The sequence below is a fragment of the Lasioglossum baleicum genome, chromosome 15, assembly GCF_051020765.1.
Source record: "Lasioglossum baleicum chromosome 15, iyLasBale1, whole genome shotgun sequence".
NCBI lineage: Eukaryota > Metazoa > Arthropoda > Insecta > Hymenoptera > Halictidae > Lasioglossum > Lasioglossum baleicum.
Window position 1 is genome coordinate 10,775,231 of NC_134943.1, and position 18,244 is coordinate 10,793,474.

The 18,244-nt window shown below is 41.8% G+C and overlaps 3 protein-coding genes across 10 annotated transcripts; 2 read left to right on the top strand and 1 right to left on the bottom strand.

The window, feature by feature from the left end:
* Positions 1-22: 22 nt before the first annotated feature.
* Positions 23-4,122, top strand: LOC143216110 (NHL repeat-containing protein 2). Its single transcript, XM_076438903.1, has 9 exons — positions 23-387; positions 1,212-1,378; positions 1,460-1,619; positions 1,684-2,102; positions 2,182-2,411; positions 2,524-2,749; positions 2,875-3,072; positions 3,151-3,264; positions 3,698-4,122. The coding sequence occupies exons 1-9, from the start codon at positions 228-230 to the stop codon at positions 4,094-4,096; spliced, it is 2,073 nt and encodes a 690-aa protein (XP_076295018.1). The 5' UTR covers positions 23-227; the 3' UTR covers positions 4,097-4,122.
* On the bottom strand, positions 1,460-9,696 carry LOC143216125 (MORN repeat-containing protein 5). 3 transcript variants are annotated; one of them, XM_076438939.1, is made up of 6 exons: positions 8,695-9,696; positions 6,731-6,866; positions 5,913-6,099; positions 4,685-4,844; positions 4,431-4,624; positions 1,460-4,348 (listed from the first exon to the last, which is right to left on the bottom strand). In XM_076438939.1, the coding sequence occupies exons 1-6, from the start codon at positions 8,734-8,736 to the stop codon at positions 4,231-4,233; spliced, it is 837 nt and encodes a 278-aa protein (XP_076295054.1). In that variant the 5' UTR covers positions 8,737-9,696; the 3' UTR covers positions 1,460-4,230. The 3 variants fall into 3 exon arrangements, with proteins under 3 accessions (XP_076295054.1, XP_076295056.1, XP_076295055.1); XM_076438941.1 differs by having other exon boundaries at positions 6,731-7,058; positions 8,695-9,695; XM_076438940.1 differs by having other exon boundaries at positions 6,731-7,505; positions 8,695-9,695.
* On the top strand, positions 4,164-18,003 carry LOC143216098 (uncharacterized). Of its 6 annotated transcripts, XM_076438870.1 has the most exons (6): positions 4,261-4,607; positions 5,954-6,159; positions 11,150-11,303; positions 11,794-12,127; positions 12,790-16,500; positions 16,822-18,003. In XM_076438870.1, the coding sequence occupies exons 3-6, from the start codon at positions 11,173-11,175 to the stop codon at positions 17,170-17,172; spliced, it is 4,527 nt and encodes a 1,508-aa protein (XP_076294985.1). In that variant the 5' UTR covers positions 4,261-4,607; positions 5,954-6,159; positions 11,150-11,172; the 3' UTR covers positions 17,173-18,003. The 6 variants fall into 6 exon arrangements, with proteins under 6 accessions (XP_076294983.1, XP_076294985.1, XP_076294984.1 ...); XM_076438868.1 differs by lacking the exon at positions 5,954-6,159 and having other exon boundaries at positions 4,164-4,360; XM_076438869.1 differs by lacking the exons at positions 4,261-4,607; positions 5,954-6,159 and adding an exon at positions 7,813-9,584.
* The last annotated feature ends 241 nt before the right edge of the window (positions 18,004-18,244 follow it).

The window sequence follows — 18,244 nt, forward strand, 5'->3', positions numbered from 1 at the left end:
ATACATATACGTAATTTACATGCATTCTTCCCCCTACTTTTAGAAAACTTAGTTCGTCTCGTTTACAATTCTACTTACGTATTGTGTGTAAATACATATATGAATACTTGGGTCTTCCAAAATTAGTAACTTTTTATATATATATATATACATAGATATACATATTATTCAATATTATTGCGTTCAGTCGATTGTTATTGTTGAGGGTGTGCCAAAATAAAAGCAACATGAACGTGCGAGACATCGTAGAAGAATTAACGCAAACTTGTATAGAAAATCGTCGTAATGTGGAATTGTGCGCCGACAAGCAGGAACGAGAGGAGCTAGTATTAAAGCATATCAAAACGTACACGGGAAAAGGGTTTCGTATTACTGATTTTCAAACAGGTTATTACACGGTTTTTGTTTTCATGTAGTATCTAGAAAAATAAAATTTGTTCGCGTCATCTCAGATGTACATACATACACACCCATACCCACACACAAACACACACACATACGTGTGATTGAATTCAAACGATCTGTAATCAACAAATCATGTGTCGGCGTTTTTACATAACAATTCATCAATTGACGCTTATACTGTAGTTAAATGTGTTTATGTAGACGTGTGTTCTAAATAACGTGTATGCGTGTTCGAGATTCTCGGTAGATTTTAATGGTTCGCTTTGATTTTCGTTAGGTGAAAAATAAATTGTGATTGCATTAATGTCGTGCAGCGAAGAGTGTAACGAATCCAACGAACCACCTCAGAAAAGCAGTAGCAGATCGAGTTCGAATTCATTATTGAATTCGAATTCGAGTATGCCTCTTACGGAAGAAGAAGTACATGAGTATCGCGAACTCGTAGAATTCGAAAAAGTTCTCGATAACGAATTATCCAGTTTAAGGAACCATGAAAAAGAATTTCCATCCAGTAAAGAAATCATGGACTTATTACACAAGTATAACGATATCAGAGATGCAACTCAGGCACTTGTAGGTGCGATAGCTGTAGCGAATAGAACTACTGTCAAGAATTTATATCAACGTTATGGTTTATCCACGGAAGAAGATTAAATAGTCCCCTTTTCTCCCTGGATTCTTTTATTGTTCCGAAAGAGTACCATTCTTTATTTCGGTTGTTTCATTCGTCATTGCAAAAATTTGAACCATACAGAAGATGAGTAAAGGCAATTTTCAAAAGATTTACTTCTTTTAAAATATATCAGGGCTAGAATGGTTCAACGTCGCAGAGGGATTGTCGGTGTACGGACATCTGGCTGACAAGCTAATCGTTCTGGATTTTTTTACTTATTGTTGCATTAATTGTATGCACGTGTTGCCAGATTTAAATCTCCTCGAAAAGCAATTTTCGATCACGGATGGTCTTGTTGTTGTTAGTTGATACGAATTATCATTTTTTACATATCCGATCGGTCTTACATTAGGGAATAGACTGATAAACGTTTGTTTTCAGATTGGGGTGCACAGCGCAAAGTTTTCCAATGAACGCGATTCGAAGAGACTCTTGGCAGCAATTCAGAGATACAACATAACACACCCTGTTGTGAACGATACGTCTCTGTCGGTATGGCAAAATCTAGGAATTTGTTGTTGGCCGACATTAGTGATGATAGGTAACAGTAAAATCGATACGATTGCATGTATTAAAACGCAAAGACTGTATTTTACCTGTTGCAGGGCCTAGAGGGGAACCGTTGGCAGTCTTTGTAGGAGAAGGTCATAAAGAAGAATTGCTTCTATACACGAGCATTGCGTTAACGTACTTCAAGTCGTTACGTCAGATATCAAACAGCAATCTTCCTCTGCAACTGGCAAAACATTTGCTGCCTTCCAGGGGAAACAAAACCCTTTTGTTTCCCAGTAAAGTAGAGACTTTTCGCAAAGAGCAAGGAGAATGTTTGGTAATATCGGATACAGGCAACAACAGAATTTTAGTCGCAGATGTAACTGGAAACGTGGAACACGTTATCGGTGGTCCTGATGCAGGGTTTCGCGACGGAAACTTGGAAGATGCTAGATTCAACGCCCCACAGGGTGTGTGCATATTCGGTTCTACAATTTACGTTGCCGATAATGAAAATCATGCGATCAGAAAGGTAAATAGTTATTAAATTAGCTGTTGTCGAGGCGTCCGCATATTCGAATGCAACAAATTATACGCAGCAACGTTTGTAGATAGATCTGACAGAGAAAATTGTAAGTACGATCGCTGGTACGGGTCTCCAAGGCCACGATTACGTTGGAGGTAAAACTGGTAGGGATCAAGCTTTGTCTTCTCCGTGGGACATCTCGCTTTATAGACACGAGTACGCAGAGAAATCCGTGCCCGTGTTATTAATCGCAATGGCGGGTACGCATCAGATTTGGGCGCTTTTTCTGGAAGACTGTGTTTGGTGGAAAAACAGGTAATCAAGGTGTTTTAGCTTTAAATACAGAGTTAAAACAAAATACAATTTCTTTCTTTCACTGATATAATTTGTAAAAGACTGGAAGTGTTTAACACCTTAATTTTTCTAGAGAGTACAAAGCAAACACCTGCGTTGCGGTCGTCGGAAGCGGCAGGGAGGAGAATCGCAACAACACGTATCCTCACGCGGCTGGTTTAGCACAACCGTCTGGATTGGTCATCGTGCAGGATCGTAAACTCGCCTTCTTCGCCGATAGCGAAAGCAGCGCTATCAGATCCGTAGATTTAAAGGATGGACGAGTTTCTGGTGTTTGTGGAGCAAACAGAAATCCGGCGGTTAGTTTCAATACAAAATATAACGTGTCGGAGTAAGGAAACGTAATTGAATCGAGAATTAGTTTGGTAACGTAACGATATCTCTGAATCTTGTTGGTCACGGTAACTGTGTCCCCGTGTCGCAGGATTTACACGATTACGGGGATTCCGATGGTGTTCGAAACGCCGTTAAGCTTCAACATCCGCTGGGGATAACGTGGCACTCGAAAGACAATGTTATCTATATAGCCGACACGTACAATCACAAGATCAAGAGGATCGATGTAAGCACAGGTTGCTGTAACACCATCTACGGCGACGGAAAACCGAACGAACTGTTTTCGGTACGTTGTATCGAGCATGAGAACTTCTCGTTTTCTATAATACTTTTCTATAATAATTTTCGTCGTGTCTTTACACAGTTTGACGAACCCAGTGGCCTCGCGGTCAGTGCGAATGGGGATCTTTTATACGTTGCTGATACGAATAATCATGCCATCAAAGTGGTCGACGCCAGAAACAATAGCATCGCTGTGGTAAGCTATAATACACAAGCTGTAGTACTACGATTATACTAAGTCACCGGACAGTTATTCAAATTTGGATGCAGATGATTTTTTGTTATTAAAGGATCTATGTTATAACATAAAACTAACTAATTTTTTCGAATGTAGACAACATGTAAATTATGATTCTTATATTTTCTAATTTTTAAAATTTAAATGGGGTAATTGCTTTCCAAATAGTAAATAGTATATGTATATATTTAATTTTGCATTCGAATATTATCGTACAACAGCTACATCTAATCAAAATAAAGCAATAAAATCAAGCTGGAAGATTGTATTCTTTAATTACCATTTTATTGAAGACAAGTAAGTGTCCGGTGATTTATGGACAGAGTGTACATTCAAGCGCGACAACAACAACCATAGTACGTCCATGTATCCAAGCATTTTCATGTTTTAGTTGCCTATAGACGTTCTCGTAACTGGAAAAGGCGATCCGGAAAGCGTGTGTTTCTTCGACACGACGATAAGCGAGATGGGGGGTGAATTGAATATCACGTTCGATGTGATCTTCTCCGACGATCGTTTATACTTGAACACGGAAGCGCCTCAGAGATGGTCCGTGAACTTGTCAGCGAGCGATTGGATCGCACAAGTACGAACCGGTAACTTGACCACTCCGGTATCGATCAAAGTTTCCGAAGGAAGCGGGACGCACGAAGTCTACGTGACTTTGGATGTTATAGCGTGTAAAACCACCGAATGCGTGCCAAAGAAATTATCGATAGTATATCGAGTACATCAACGGACGCAAGCCGCCGATAATGTAACGGAGCACAGACAAGTTGTCATTAAATAATAAACGATTTTCAATGTTACTTCACACTACGACTACGCAACTTCATTTACGCGTTACCGAGATATCTGGAACTTATGGAATTCTGTATCCGAAAGGAACTGTCCGAGTAGCGTAGACGCGGCGTGTTTCCAAACCTAAAGATCGGATTCCGTTCGACAATATTTATTCGGGATCGGTGCTTCGGCGGGGATACACAGATCGCGACAATGATCTTCCGTTTTACGAACACTATCACGTCGAAACGCTGTCAACCTGTAGAAGCGAGTAAGTAACAATTCCAGGACACCGAGAAAATCTGGTATATAAGTATCGCTTATCGTTTGCAATTTTATACCTTTTCCACCAAGATTCGGACGAACATTTCGAAAATGGTAACAACGACGAGAGAAGGTGAACGTTCGGGTCGTCTGGTCCCTGAGGAAACCAACATTCGTGAAGATCCGGGCGATGTCCAGTCGGTTCTGTCCAAGCTTTTCGACAGTTGTCTTTTATCCATCGAGCCATCTTCGTGGTCGGTATTTTCACTACCTACGAGATTTCATTTGTACGTTTTCATTTCTTTTGTCTGTGCACGTTATCGGATTTTACCTTTCTCGGATTTCGATAAGACACAATACAATGCGTAGAGGGATCGAATATTCCAATCCCCGAATCGTAACAGCCCGACGGCAACATAATTTTCTTTTCGTTGTTAGTACTCAAAGTAGCTCCAGCTGGGCGTAATCCATATTTCAGACATAGATAGAATCTGGAAGCGGAAGGTTTATACATAAATACATACACGTACACTCCCGTCCCTAAATCACCGGATGCTTACTTGTCTTCAACAAAATGGTAATTAAAGAATGCAAGCTTGCAGCTTCATTTTATTATTTCATTTTTCTTATATAGATGTAGCTATTATACGAAAATATTCGAGTGCAAAATTAAATATATACATGTACTATTTGAATAAATGTTGGAAAAAAGAGATTGAGAAATTGTGGGATGATCATGACATTAAATTTTAAAAATTAGAAAATTTAAGAATAATTATAATATAAGAACAAGAAGTGTGTCCGGTGACTAATGGACGGGAAGTTGCGTCTTTTAAGGGGGTGTTCTCCTTTCCATGATTGCAAGAGTGCAAAGATGGGGTTCTTCAGTAGTTAAAAACGCTAGATAAAGGATCAATCTAGACCGCTGTCTCCCACATTAGTCATACTTTTACGTTTATGACGCGTAATTTGCATTATTCGGCAGCTTTACAATAGTTACATTCTGTCGAATAATGCAAATTACGCCTCGTAAACGTAAAAGTAGGACTTTTGAGGGAGACAGCGGTCTAGAACCGGGCAACTGGTGGCCCGCGGGCCGTACATCGCTTCTTTCCCCTCTTCTCAGTGTGTACCAACGTCTCCCACTATTCGGACGTACGAAAGGAACAGACGAAATGCCCCTTCCTCCATGGTAACGACAGATGCTGGTGGGAGACACTGGGCGTTATGGTGGGGACAGTCTTGTCTCAATTGATACAAAAAATGTCCACCCCTGTATTAGAGGGAAGAGGTGTGACTAATGGTGGGGACCTTGCGGTTCTCGGAGGGGAACAAGTTGGAACTCCCTGTTCTACGGCAACGATGAAGTCTAATAGTGGGGGTAGAACCTAAGCGGGGAATGCGCCGCGTATGACTCGCGAGCTACAAGTTGGAACTACCAGGTCTAGATTGATCTTTTATCTAGTGCTTTTGAGAAACGAGAACGCGTATTCCTTCACCCTTGCAATCCTGGAAAGGAGAGTACCCCGCGAACGACTTTGCAATTATGGTTTACCGACCGTCTATCGGGAAATTGACAGTATTTCCATCCATCTTTCAGGAAAATTAAATCGTCCGCGAAGACGTATCGGTTCTGTGTGCATTCACCGCGAGACCACACACCGTCCATCCTTTGACCACGCGGCCAATAAACGCTGCCGTGCCCGTGAAACGTGTCATCGCGGAAGTCTCCTTGAAACTTTGTATCTATTTCGGGCAAAGAAACGCGGGTCGTCTCGATTTAATTTGATGGAAGAGGAACCAACAGTAAGAAAAGAAGAATATTCTCCAATTTCGAACGTGCATACATACAATTGTCTACGTACGATACATACGGCGTATACGTATATATTTTGAAACCAGTATCCCGTGATGGCCTCGGGTAAATGAAAAACACGTACAAACTCTAGAATACGAAGCAACCAAAATGGTCGTGTAACGGTACGCGTCGACTTACGCGCGAGAAATGCTCGATGTCGTGCTCAAAACCAGTACATACGATAGTACATATATACGTTCGTAGACACAATTACTGGCGTTGGCCAGCAGCTTGCGTACACCTCCTTCTTGTCCTCGTTTCTTTCGTAGATGCTCGCGAAACTTATTTATTCGAATTTCTTTCGTCAGAAAACTCTTTTCGCCATTTCTTTCGCACCCCTGAAACCGATCGCTCAAACTATTCTTTTTGTCCTTTTGTTATTCTTTTTCCTCTTCTTCTTCTTCTTCGGAGAGAGAGGGGAGAGAAAGAGAGAAAGAGAGAGAGAGAGAGACGCAAAAGGTTACGAGAAGTCGTTCGCGAAGCGACTTCGCCATGCCACTTTTTGCAAATTGTACTAACTATGTGGGAAAATGTATGTGCCGATTCCATCCATGCCAACTGCATTCCAAGTGCCCTCGTATTGGCTTCCATCGATGAAACGCGTACTACCATCTTCAAAATGTTTCAGACATGCCTCCATAGTGTCTACAGTTACCTGCGAGCCAACGTCTATTTCAGTTTATTTTTTAAAAGCTTCTCTTCGCTCGTGTTCTATTTGTTTTTATTTTCCGACGAAGAGTCAAATGTGACGACAGTTTAGAGTCGTACGGATCGATTCACACTTCACGCATCCTTCGTGTCCTGCTTCAAGTTACTTCGGATGTCAACTATACGTACATCGATGACCCTATATCGTGGTTATTAGTTTAATCGTTACATTTGTAAAGTTCGCGAGTTCATTTTTCTTTTTTACAGCGACCAGACAAGTATACAACTTCTGCTTTATAGGCGACCAACGACGTCAAAAGATAACGTTACTTAAAATGACCTCGTATAAGCGATTGGTCTCGAAGAACCTCCTAACGGAGTCTTCTTGTGTTTTTCTTGCGCACGACGCCACGCGCAATTCCTCGGCAGAACATGCTGCCCAAATATTTCTCGAATCGGTCGAAAGATAAAGTGGAAAGGGAACTAGAATAAACGAATACCGTTAATCGTTCGTACGTGTTCCAAACTTTACTTATGTATGTATTATATGTACTGCGCGTATGTATCTATGGGAAAATATGGAAGAATAGCGGCGACGACGCGACGTCTTTGTTCCGTTCCTTTTTCCATCGTATTATAGTTGAACCTGCGGTAATAATAATGTACGTTGATCGATCGAATCTCCTCGAAATTTCTTGCGACAAGACGCAAGAACGCGCGCTATCCAGAACGTGCCGTCAAGAAGGCGATTTATTCGGTCGATGTACCGTTAATCGCCGTTAATCGTCAACGTTCTATCTATAGTAAAATCGTATTCGAAAAGGATCGATTCGATTATCTTCCCTTTTCATTTTACACGATCGACATTATTCTCGTTTGTCCAATTATGTGGTTGTCGGGACTAGCGCAGCGTCGCGCCGCACAGTCGGCTGGATCGAAGATTTTCAGTGACATTTTATCGAGCAATGAACTTTGTCAAATCGATGTCTAATTCATTGAAGAATTAATTTTAGAATTGAACACTTTAGAATCTATGTATGACACTCGAAAAAATGTTCTTCTTCTCCGCGATATTTTGATGATCCTGTTCAATCCTTCATCGCCGTTTTTTTTCTACAGTAAACAGTAAAAATATTAGAAGAATTTAAAAACACTGTTATATTATTTTCGACCTATTAAACGTATTAAATCAATTTCTATTTCGCTCCAGTTGGTTGCAAAACATTGTTACAAAAACTATAGTATATTTATTATGATAATTGTCTATGATAGGCATAATTTTTTAATGAAGTTTACTGAAAATTTCTCGATCCAGCCCATTGTGCTTCGCACATTTTTCAAAATTATCTAATTATTAGATTTTGTAAAAAAGTAAAGCTGAAATATTGCAGAATATGGGAAAAATAGAGATCGTGGTAGGAACGTTATTTAACTTTGAAAATCTGTGTTAAACTTGCAGAATTACAAGAAAAATCCTGTCGCAAAATTTGTCTACTACCTTAAGATTTTGAAAGAAATCGATTTGTGTGAAGGAAACGAATGAAATCATAATGTTCCGTTGAAATGATCATAATCTTTTTATTTTCCCATATTCTGCAATAGTTCAGCATTAATTTAAGAAAAGAATCATCGCTCTATCCGAGTTCCATCGACAAAATTCAACACTTTGCCGCACTGTGCGTCGCGCCGATGTAAAGTATCAGCTCGTGAGTCGTGCAGAGAAGAATTGTTCGCGTGTGAACATGAGCATGCATAAAATCTCGAACAGCGAACAAGATGTAAAATTCTCGGATCGTCGTTACACCGTGGCACGGTCCGAAATATGGTACACATACCGTTCTATTCGTACAGTTTCTCTCTGCATTCTTCGTTTTCATCTCCTTTTATTCGCTTCGGTTAGTTCTACGGCTGGTCCTTCGACCTCATACTATCCCTTCTTCCTTTCCTTTTCTTTCGTTTCCTCTCCTTCTCTTTTCTCCCGATATATATATTCCCATGTATTCCGACATCCGTCTGTCCCCCCGCTGCGCCGGTGTGTCTGTAAACCGTACCGACCAACATCTCGACTCTCCAGGTTCACCCTTTCTCCATCTTTTCGTTCGAAAAGAACGAAGAGCCACGTTTCCCCTTCTACTCCCGCTTCTCTTTCTCAGTCCGATGCACTCGTCTGAACGAAGGATTCGGCCAGGCAGTTTGCGCTCATCCAAGGTAGGAGACAGTAGAAACGACAGGTGGTACGGAAAAGACGAACGAGCAGAAGGGCGGCGCGCGCTCTCGCAAACGTACTTTTCAAAAGGACACACACGCACACGCGCACAGATTTTGTTGCAACCCGTACGCCTCATTCGTGTATACATATATATACATATACATACGTATATGTACATAATATACGTATACAGCTGTATATCTATATAAAAGGGAATAAACGGAAACAGCCAAGAGAAAAGGAACAAACTGACCGCTTGTCAATTATCGATTCATTCGGTCGTCTATCCTGGGTGAACTCGTCGACGACATCGTTTTCATACCGTTCGGTTGGTGAAAGATCGCTTCCGGCATCATTTCTCGTTAACTAGATTCTTGATAGGTAAACAGAGACAAACAACTAGAAGAGGGAAAAATAGTTAAACAAGTGGCAGTGCGCGTAAAAGCGCAACCGTTCATTTTCTCCGGCAGACACATGTTCCTCTTTCGTTGACGCGATTTATTCGAGACTTACGAGGTATCTATCAGTGAAATGATTTTCCTCATTATTCGTAAAACTTCGACGAACTTGTTCAGAAATGAATTTCTTTCGTTCCTATTTATCTAACCCGAACTTAATATTTGCCATCGTCCGTTCCACTCTGGTCCACTCTATTTCGTTTTCTGCTGTTTTACGTAATAATAGATTGCTTAGAAATATGTATATTGTATATACAGTGACTCCCACTAGTATTCGGACACTCTTAAAAAGACGATGCACTCGGAGCTATTCTAATTCATATGATTTTCTTCATTTAATCGATATAAAACTGATATAATATCTCGTACAATATTCTCAGTAGTTTATTCAAATAACATAATAAATTTAATAATGCAACAAATATGAGAATTATTAGTAAACTGCGGGTTTTATGCATTTATGACAAAAATGGGTACGTACAATTTAAAACAGTGGAGGTATTAAAAGGATTTAAGGTCACCAGTGTATTAGTTTCACCTTAATAAGATAATTAAACGAAGAATGAAATTGTTATTTGGCTCCTGTGTCTTGCAATCAATGCATTTTTTATTTTCCATAAAGATCCGCAGTCTAATTATATTATTGACGCCTCCGAGTCACCACTCGACTGTAAAGGGTTTAATTACACCATACGATTTGAACTTTTTGGAGAAGCTGGAACAATTGGTTTGCTACGCAATGTGAAAAAAATTTTTGGATAAAATTTCTCTTCGCATCCTGTAGCAAACTAATTGCTCTAGCTTCCGAAAAATGTGCAAATCGTATAGTCCGATATTAAAAAAGTTATCGTTCGTTTTGAGAGCGTCCGAATATTAACGTGTGAGTCACTACAAAAGTCTATGGTGTTCGTACTGAAAATTACCGGAACATTTGTTGTTACATTGAAAAGAAATTCCTTTTAATTTGCAACGAAACGTATCTTTCAAATTTTCAATATAGGCCCATATAAAAAAGTTGTAAAATGCAACTTTTAGTATTTCCTCTACGATACCGAACAATTGCAATTTCTGAAAAAATTTGCTTTTACATCCCGTAGCAAACTAATTGCTCTAGCTTTCGAAAAAAGTGCAAATCGTATAGTCCGATATTTAAAAAGTTATCGTTTGTTTTGAGAGCGTCCGAATATTAATGGAGCACAGTGCATCGATGGAATTTGTTATACGCATTGATCGGAGACCGTTTTCCTAAGAAAATTTGTTCAGTATCCACAGCTGAACGTGCTCGGCGCATTTGCTGAACGATTTACAACTCGATGGAAAACCGGTCGACACGTTAAGGCGATCGTCGCGTCGTCCGTAAGGGGGTAGCAAGGGATCGAAGGGTCGTTAACCGAAAAGAAGAAAACTAGACTCTCGAGTTTTTCTTTCTTTTCTGTCGTTCGTCCTGCCTTCCTCACTTTCTTCTTTCCTCGCTTCCTTCTTTCCTCTCTTCTTTCCTTTCTTTTTTCCTTCCTTCCTTCCTATCTTTCTCCTTTCTTTCTTCACTCTCGTCCGACATCGTGTCTCGTTACGAGTTTCATATCCGTCTGAATCTGCTATGCAACGTTCTCAATTTTCTTCCAGATTATTCAAAAGGAGAAGCAAGTATGCATTCGGAATGGTTTTACGTAACATCGGCGGCATTCGTGATGTGGATGTGCTGTTTGAATTTGAGCATGGCTGTGCCGTTTCCAGAGAACACTGTGGCTCTACCGTCTAGGAAATTTCTTAAATCTAGGTCAGTATCTCGTTGTTTCGTTTTGCCACGGTGTGTGGGAAACTATTCGATTCTGCACGATAAAACTAATCAGGCGAAAGAGAAGAATAGGTTCGGGATCGTGAGAACGATTAAATGCGGCGGAAAAAAGAAACGATCTCGCGCGAGATGAATATGATCGCAATTCTATCGTGTTTGGTCTCGTTTTAATCAGAAAAATTTCACCAATCCGTTGGTAAAGGTTCAACGCTAATAATGGTAAAACATTATGAGAGAGAAGACTGTATATTGCAAATAAAAATAATAGCTTCGCGCTGTCAGATCAGGAGTCTTTCGGCGAGCACCTGCACCGGAAGCCGAAATCAAAGGGTATCGAAAGCGCTTAGAGGCGTGCGATAAATCCTAAATCTTACACATCAATATCGGAGTAACATAGAACAATATAGAAAAGCGTTGCGTAACGATTTTTAATTATCGAATGGTTCAAATTACGGTGTGTGATTATTTCCAGCGCGATCTCGCCAGTGTCGGTCTTCGCGGAAACTAGACGAAACAGCGAAAGAAACGGCAACGATCACGCGGCAAGAAGAAAAGGTGGAAGCAGCGATAGACCGTCGGTGGTGAACGACGTTAAGTTGTTGTATCGTTTGCCACCTTCCCCTGCCAATTTGCTGAAGCCCGATGCGTTTAAGTTTTACACTTACAACGACAGAGGCGACATGATCACGAAACAAATGACTCCGCAAGAAATTCAAGCTTTGATCGCTAGCGGAGGACCGGATCATTCGAATATAGGTGTTCAGGAACCTCAGAAAGCTGAGGACATACTCACCGGTGGGAAAAAGGTCTGTAAACTGACGGGTGTACGGCTAAACATTGTCCAAGGTAAAGGCACCGGTAATTGAACTCGTATCACCTGACCATTTTTCAGGAAAACGTGAAAGATAATGTTTCTTCACGTTAATTAATAGACAGCGGATTTTAAGCATCTACGACAAAAATGAGTTGGCGTAATTTAAAACAATGAGGCATTCGAAGAATTTAAAAATACTGTTACATAATTGGCAGCCAATTACAGGTTTTCTCGTTTTCAAGGATGGCCAACTTCTGACACAATTATTGTATTTTCAAAAATAAAGAAAGTGAAGAAAGTTAGCATCGTTACACGATGTAAGAAGTTCGAACAGCATTTTCTTGCATGGAGTCTCATTATTTAATACATGGACTGCGGATCTTTATGCAAAATAAAAATTGTCTGCATCGATTGCAAGAAATAGAAACTAAATTGAAAGTTATTGACATCTTCAATTTTTAAAATTTCCCAGCAATTTTGAGCTTTGTCTACTCAATCTTGCTGTAAATGCATAAAGGATAAAAGGCATTTACTATGTTTCACGCAGAGAAGTGTTACTAACTGGTCAACTATTGGTGCTTTTACCTTCCTCACATTAGAGTCTAGCAAGCAGCAAAATCATTTATATTATACATGTTAGTACTCGGTTCGCAGGTGATGGATGTCGTGGAGAAAGTGCAGAACGTGTTGAAGAGTGCAATGAACAAGCCTCCAACGTTAATGGGAACGATGTCGAATCCGGTGCCGGAAACAGCGAACGTCGAATGGAGCAACATTCTACCTGCTCTTTTGGGTGGTGATAAGCACGGAAACATCACCGACGACACTGCTTACGTTGAACGATCTACAACAACTCCAACCTCGACAACCGTTCGAAACGATTACACTGTCGACAGTACGTTCGCAACAGCGTTTACAACAACGGATAACGGTATCAAGTTTTCGGAGACAAAGGAGGATAAAATTCCTCAGGGATTCGGCGGGGATAGAACGAAACAAACGACTTCAATTATTCGTTCTACTCCAACTACCACCGCCTACACTCCCACAGAAAAATTCATGATACCTGTGGCCGTTATAACAACTGAACAGAAACCACAACTATGGCGTAGTACCACTCAGAGTCCCGTTTTCCAGAAGATTACCGAAATCTTGCCAACGAACGACGTCGCTAACGTCGGAAATTCCAACGATAACATCAATCGTTTGGCTTCGAACGGGTCTGATCTCGATTCGGCAACATCGAACGTCTCTACAGTTCCCCTGGATGCTACGAAAACGAGCATTCTATCCACTGAATCTATAATAAGCGTAGAATCAACGACTCCCGCAGTTTATTCATCAACGAGCGAAGCTAAACCGACATCGGTGGCTGACACGTCGACCACGTCGTCCTCGAGCAAAGCAGAGGAACCTATCACCAACGAATTACTTACAACAACGCCTGTTTCCTCGGTAACTGCTGTCACGCGCACGGATCAAAGTAGCACACCGTCGGCGCTGGAAAAAGAAGCAATCACAACGTCCTCCACGTCTCTGCCTATGGAGCTGATAAACTCGTTGTCCAGCATGATCGGTCAAGTCTCGGAGATTCCCGCGTCTCCTATTCTACCTATATCTACCGATCTCCAAGGGCAATCTTCTTACGTCGAGGAGAAGAACCGTAAAAATAGTTCCGAGATATATAAAAGCGCAACGGCATCGTCGATAGACGTACCGATTAAATTATCTACGATTGACGAAGACGAGGAACGTACGGCAGAATCGCTCGCTGGAGCAACGTCCACGGTGCTGCCGCGAGTCGACCAAGCTCAAGTCACTTGGACCATCCCGCCAGCTTCTTCGTCCGCGCCATCGACGAACCAGATGCATTCCGATGGAGGCGTCAATTTTACTCGCATCTCAACGTCTTCAACAAATTCTACTTCGTTGGAGAAGAATACTGATACGGAAACGGCGGTTACAAAGGGACCACTCGGCGCAACGACCAACGCGATGCTTGTTACCGTGAAACCACTCGATTCTGTGAAGACAAATTCGACGGAGATCAAGTCCTCGTCGAAAATATCGGACGTGAAGCAACAATCGTCCAACAGCGACCCGATAGCGATGATTGAAAGCATGCTTGAAACGGTCTCCACCGAGTCGAACATCCGTTCCACGGAGCCACTAGCTTTACCAAACGTTCCGTCAGAACTTCTTCCTCCGAAAACGTTAGCCAGTGGTCTTATCGCCGGCTACGAGTTCACCGACGCTCCTTCGAAACCAGAGGCACAGACTCCAGAGGGCAGTCTCACGAGTAAAAATGAGACTCGAACTAGTCCTGCGAACGAAACGATTTACGTTGAGATCCCCCGGCCGTTGAGTCCGGTTGAAGAGCCAGCGACGTTCAAGACGGACCAGACGACGGCATCCACTACGAACCAGGAAGATATGCAAGTAGAGACGTCGACGATCCCAACGACAGATTCGTCTGTATCCGATGCTGCTGCTTCGACGGATGCAGTTGCGGACAGTAGCAAGGTGTCTCCTTCAACTACAGTATCCAGCGAGGAGTCCAGTGTTTTATTCGACTCGAAGAAGCCGGTGTCGCAAAGTACATCAAATGCTGACGAGACCACCGAGCCTTCAGGAATTGCCAAGCTCGAAGACGCCCCTCTGGAAGCGTTCAAGAAGGACGACGCAACCACTTCTACGGAGTCTGATGGTCTCGATCGAGTCTCATCGACGGAGTCTATAGTACAAGTTGTACGCGACACGTCGACGACGAGCGAGTCGACGTCGACGGACGCCAGCGTGGACGCTGCTGGTCCAACGATCAGCAGTATCGCTAATTCCACCGTTACCGACGCGTCGATCTCAACGAACAAGGAGACGAAAGATCCTCCGAGTACAACGATTGATACATTAAGCACGAATGTACCTAACAAAACAAACTCGGTAGACGTTGAACCGACAACGGAATCGATCTATCCATCCACAGTGACCGAATTGAAATTAAATGTTACACACAATGCGTCGAAGAATGAAACGGAGAAACTTGGAAGTTCGATGAATGCAACGGACGACGGTAATCTCGATGATAAATGGCAGCGGATAACTTTGCACGAAACGGCTCCAACGTCTCCGACGAAGTCTGCCGTGCAGGAAATTGGACAGGGAGCGAAATCGACGACCACAAGGATGACGACGACGACGGTAGCGTCGTCGACGCTCGAGACCAACGCTGCGGAGACTGAAACAAAGTATCAAACGACTCCGGTGAGCCAAACCGCGACTACCGTCACGCTGAATCCTTCAAAGAACACCGGCGGATTGGATAGCAGTACTAAAAACGCCAGCAACGATATCGTCAACTTCACAAGACTCTGCAACGAGCTGGCATTCAAATTTTGGATAGCTGCGAACAAGGGACTGAGCACTGGAAGATCGCTTGCTCTTTCGCCGTTCGGAATGATCAGCTTGCTAGCGATGATCTTCCTCGGCGCGCGGGGATCGACGTCCGATCAAATGAACGAAGTTCTCGGACTCGACAATGTAGCTACCTTTAATCCGCATTTGATCTTCCAGAATGTGACGGACGCTGTAGGATTGGCGAGGAACCAGGGAATCGCGAATGCGGCGTTCGTTCGGGAATTGTTTGCGGACAAGGTGAAGATCCGGAAGTTGTTGCCGTTCTACAAGGAGCAGGCGCAACAGTTTTATGAAGGGCTAGTTGCTGAAGTGAACTTTGCTACCATCAGCGATCTAGCGCGGCGTCGGACCAATCTCTTAATCAGGAAACAAACTGGTGGGAGAATCAGGGATTTTGTGAAGAGTAATGCTGTTCCTTTGAGGTCACCTCTAGCGGCCATTTCCGCGAATGTATTCCAAACGGATTGTAATACTAGCTTGGCTAGTACTATGGGAAGAGACGGGGAATTGTATTTTGCAGTATCATCCGCGCATAGATTGAGGAAATTGATCCCAGTACCGGCAACCGTTTGGCGATCGAATGTACTCGCTGGTTATGAACCAAGCTTAGATGCTACCGCGATCGGTCTAGGTGGTATCGGTAAATTAGTTTCAACGATATTCTTGTTACCCGGCCAACAAGGCCATGCAGCGCCTGGCGACACCTTGGACCGACTTGAACAGAGGTTGATCAAAGGAGCTTTTCGGGATGATACATGGAATAAACTTCTTAAAGTTCTGATACCTAGACACGGTCTCGAATTACAAATACCTAAGTTCAGTCATCGATCTGTTGTTAACGCTACCGCTGCTTTGAAAAGAATGGGCTTGGATCAGTTGTTCTCCAGCGACGCAGACTTCAAAGGGATCAATGGAATCGGGAATCGTTTATTCTTGTCCGATGTTCTGCAGGTAACGTTGGCTTCGATTTGATTTTATGTTTTTCTACTTTGTTGAGCAAATCAATTTCAATTTTAAAAATTTATTAATCAGAAAATGTGTGGATACAATGAATATATGTATACACGTCTACACACAGTTTTCATACATTACAAAGTTAATGAATTGGTAATTACTTTGAATGTATTGTGTGATTACGTTGATGTACATCTTTGTAATAAATAGAATTTTGAATTTCTTAACAATTAATTTACATTTGATTTTTTTTTTAAATTACTGCAAACGGTTGAAATCGATTTGCAAAACCTGTAACCCACACCATCTTTTTTCCAGATGAATCTCTTCAGTACGTGCGGCGACGAAAACACTGCCAACGGGCGACATCACGTTGAAATTTATCCAGCGAGTCCTGTATCGCGGCATTCTTCGAGTCAAGATTACGAACACCGAACTGCGGACGCCGAGGAACAATTGGATTCCGATTCAGCCGCATCAACATTCGATTTTCGCTTGAAAAATCATCGAAGAACCGTTTCCGCAAGCGGTACCACGCCCGGAGTCTCCGAGAAACAAACCGAAGACAGACCAAGATTGAAATTAGACCAACCATTCCTCTATTTCGTACGACATAATCCGACCGGTCTTATTCTTCACATGGGTCGTTTCAACCCAAGATTACTTTAATTTTGGCAACGTACGCGTATTCGTTTCCTTTCGCCAATTATTTATCGCTATCTATTTAATCTTGTGTCCTATTTACGTATTCCTATCGAAAATGATCCCCTACGTTTTCTCATCCATCGTCATTTTTACACGTATTCGCGTCACATTTTTAACTAGTTTGAACTGTACGTTTTCAAATTCTTCGCACGACTCGGTCGATGTCTAATCGATTCGAATAGGACAACTCGAGCATTTTGGTCGGCTCGTTAAAGTCGTCCTACGTGTACGCGATTACGTGTAAACACAAGGTACGCTTCTGCGATATTACTCAAGCTTTAATATCAGCAGGATCGTTCGAAAAAGAACTAATCTATTGCTCGCAAAACACGAAAACATCTACTGGAAACAGATGTCTTCTGGTTGGTGACAAACTCGATTCTTAGCCCTTAGCACTCGACTAAATATTGCTATGTCAGTAATGTAAAATAATTGTTACGTTGTCAAATTATTTTATATCAAATAAATTACAAAACATTTCAGTATTAATATAATGTATTAATAAGTGACAAAAATCGTATAGAATGGAAATATTCTAGGTGAGAAGAAATGTTCAGTTTTCGTGTTAAAATAGTTCCGAGTGCGAAGGGTTAACATCCCAGTAAGCAAAATGCTCAGTTTTGGCCGGGCAGCTGTGTCAGCAGAAAGACCCGGAAGGAGCTCAGTCCTGGATTCTGCCGTACATACACGTGTATTACAACATTCGTGGAGCCTGCATAAATATCTGTAAATAATTTCTAACCGTAACAATTTTCAGTAAATTCTGCCAGAAATTAATTGGTTATTATTTATTCCCTGACACATTATATTTACATTTATTGATGAAAAATCAAGAGTACAATTGGATATTCAATGATATTCATTACAGCAGCAAATGATTCGTGCCGCTTTTCCCATAAGATGCAATGTTAATTCCGGCATGATTTATTTGCTCTTCCTAAACGTCCGTACAGCGCCATTTCATGCAGCGGCAAAACGTTCAAACTGTTAGCTAAATGTTACCGACAGAGAAGTTTAGGCCATCTAGTATTGTGTA

Bases quoted from the DNA above. Each gene is read 5' to 3' on its own strand.
- LOC143216110 (XM_076438903.1), top strand. From the start codon at position 228: ATGAACGTGCGAGACATCGTAGAAGAATTAACGCAAACTTGTATAGAA. The intron at 388-1,211 runs GTTATTACACGG...AAAATATATCAG, and splicing joins TATTACTGATTTTCAAACAG to GGCTAGAATGGTTCAACGTC. The intron at 3,073-3,150 runs GTACGTTGTATC...GTCTTTACACAG, and splicing joins AACCGAACGAACTGTTTTCG to TTTGACGAACCCAGTGGCCT.
- LOC143216098 (XM_076438868.1), top strand. From the start codon at position 4,303: ATGATCTTCCGTTTTACGAACACTATCACGTCGAAACGCTGTCAACCT. The intron at 12,128-12,789 runs GTCTGTAAACTG...CTCGGTTCGCAG, and splicing joins TACTCACCGGTGGGAAAAAG to GTGATGGATGTCGTGGAGAA. The intron at 16,501-16,821 runs GTAACGTTGGCT...TCTTTTTTCCAG, and splicing joins TCTTGTCCGATGTTCTGCAG to ATGAATCTCTTCAGTACGTG.
- LOC143216125 (XM_076438939.1), bottom strand. From the start codon at position 8,736: ATGAAAACGAAGAATGCAGAGAGAAACTGTACGAATAGAACG. The intron at 6,100-6,730 runs GTTAGTACAATT...TGCCCGAAATAG, and splicing joins CACATACATTTTCCCACATA to ATACAAAGTTTCAAGGAGAC. The intron at 4,845-5,912 runs GTCGGTAAACCA...TTCCGCTTCCAG, and splicing joins TGTCAATTTCCCGATAGACG to ATTCTATCTATGTCTGAAAT.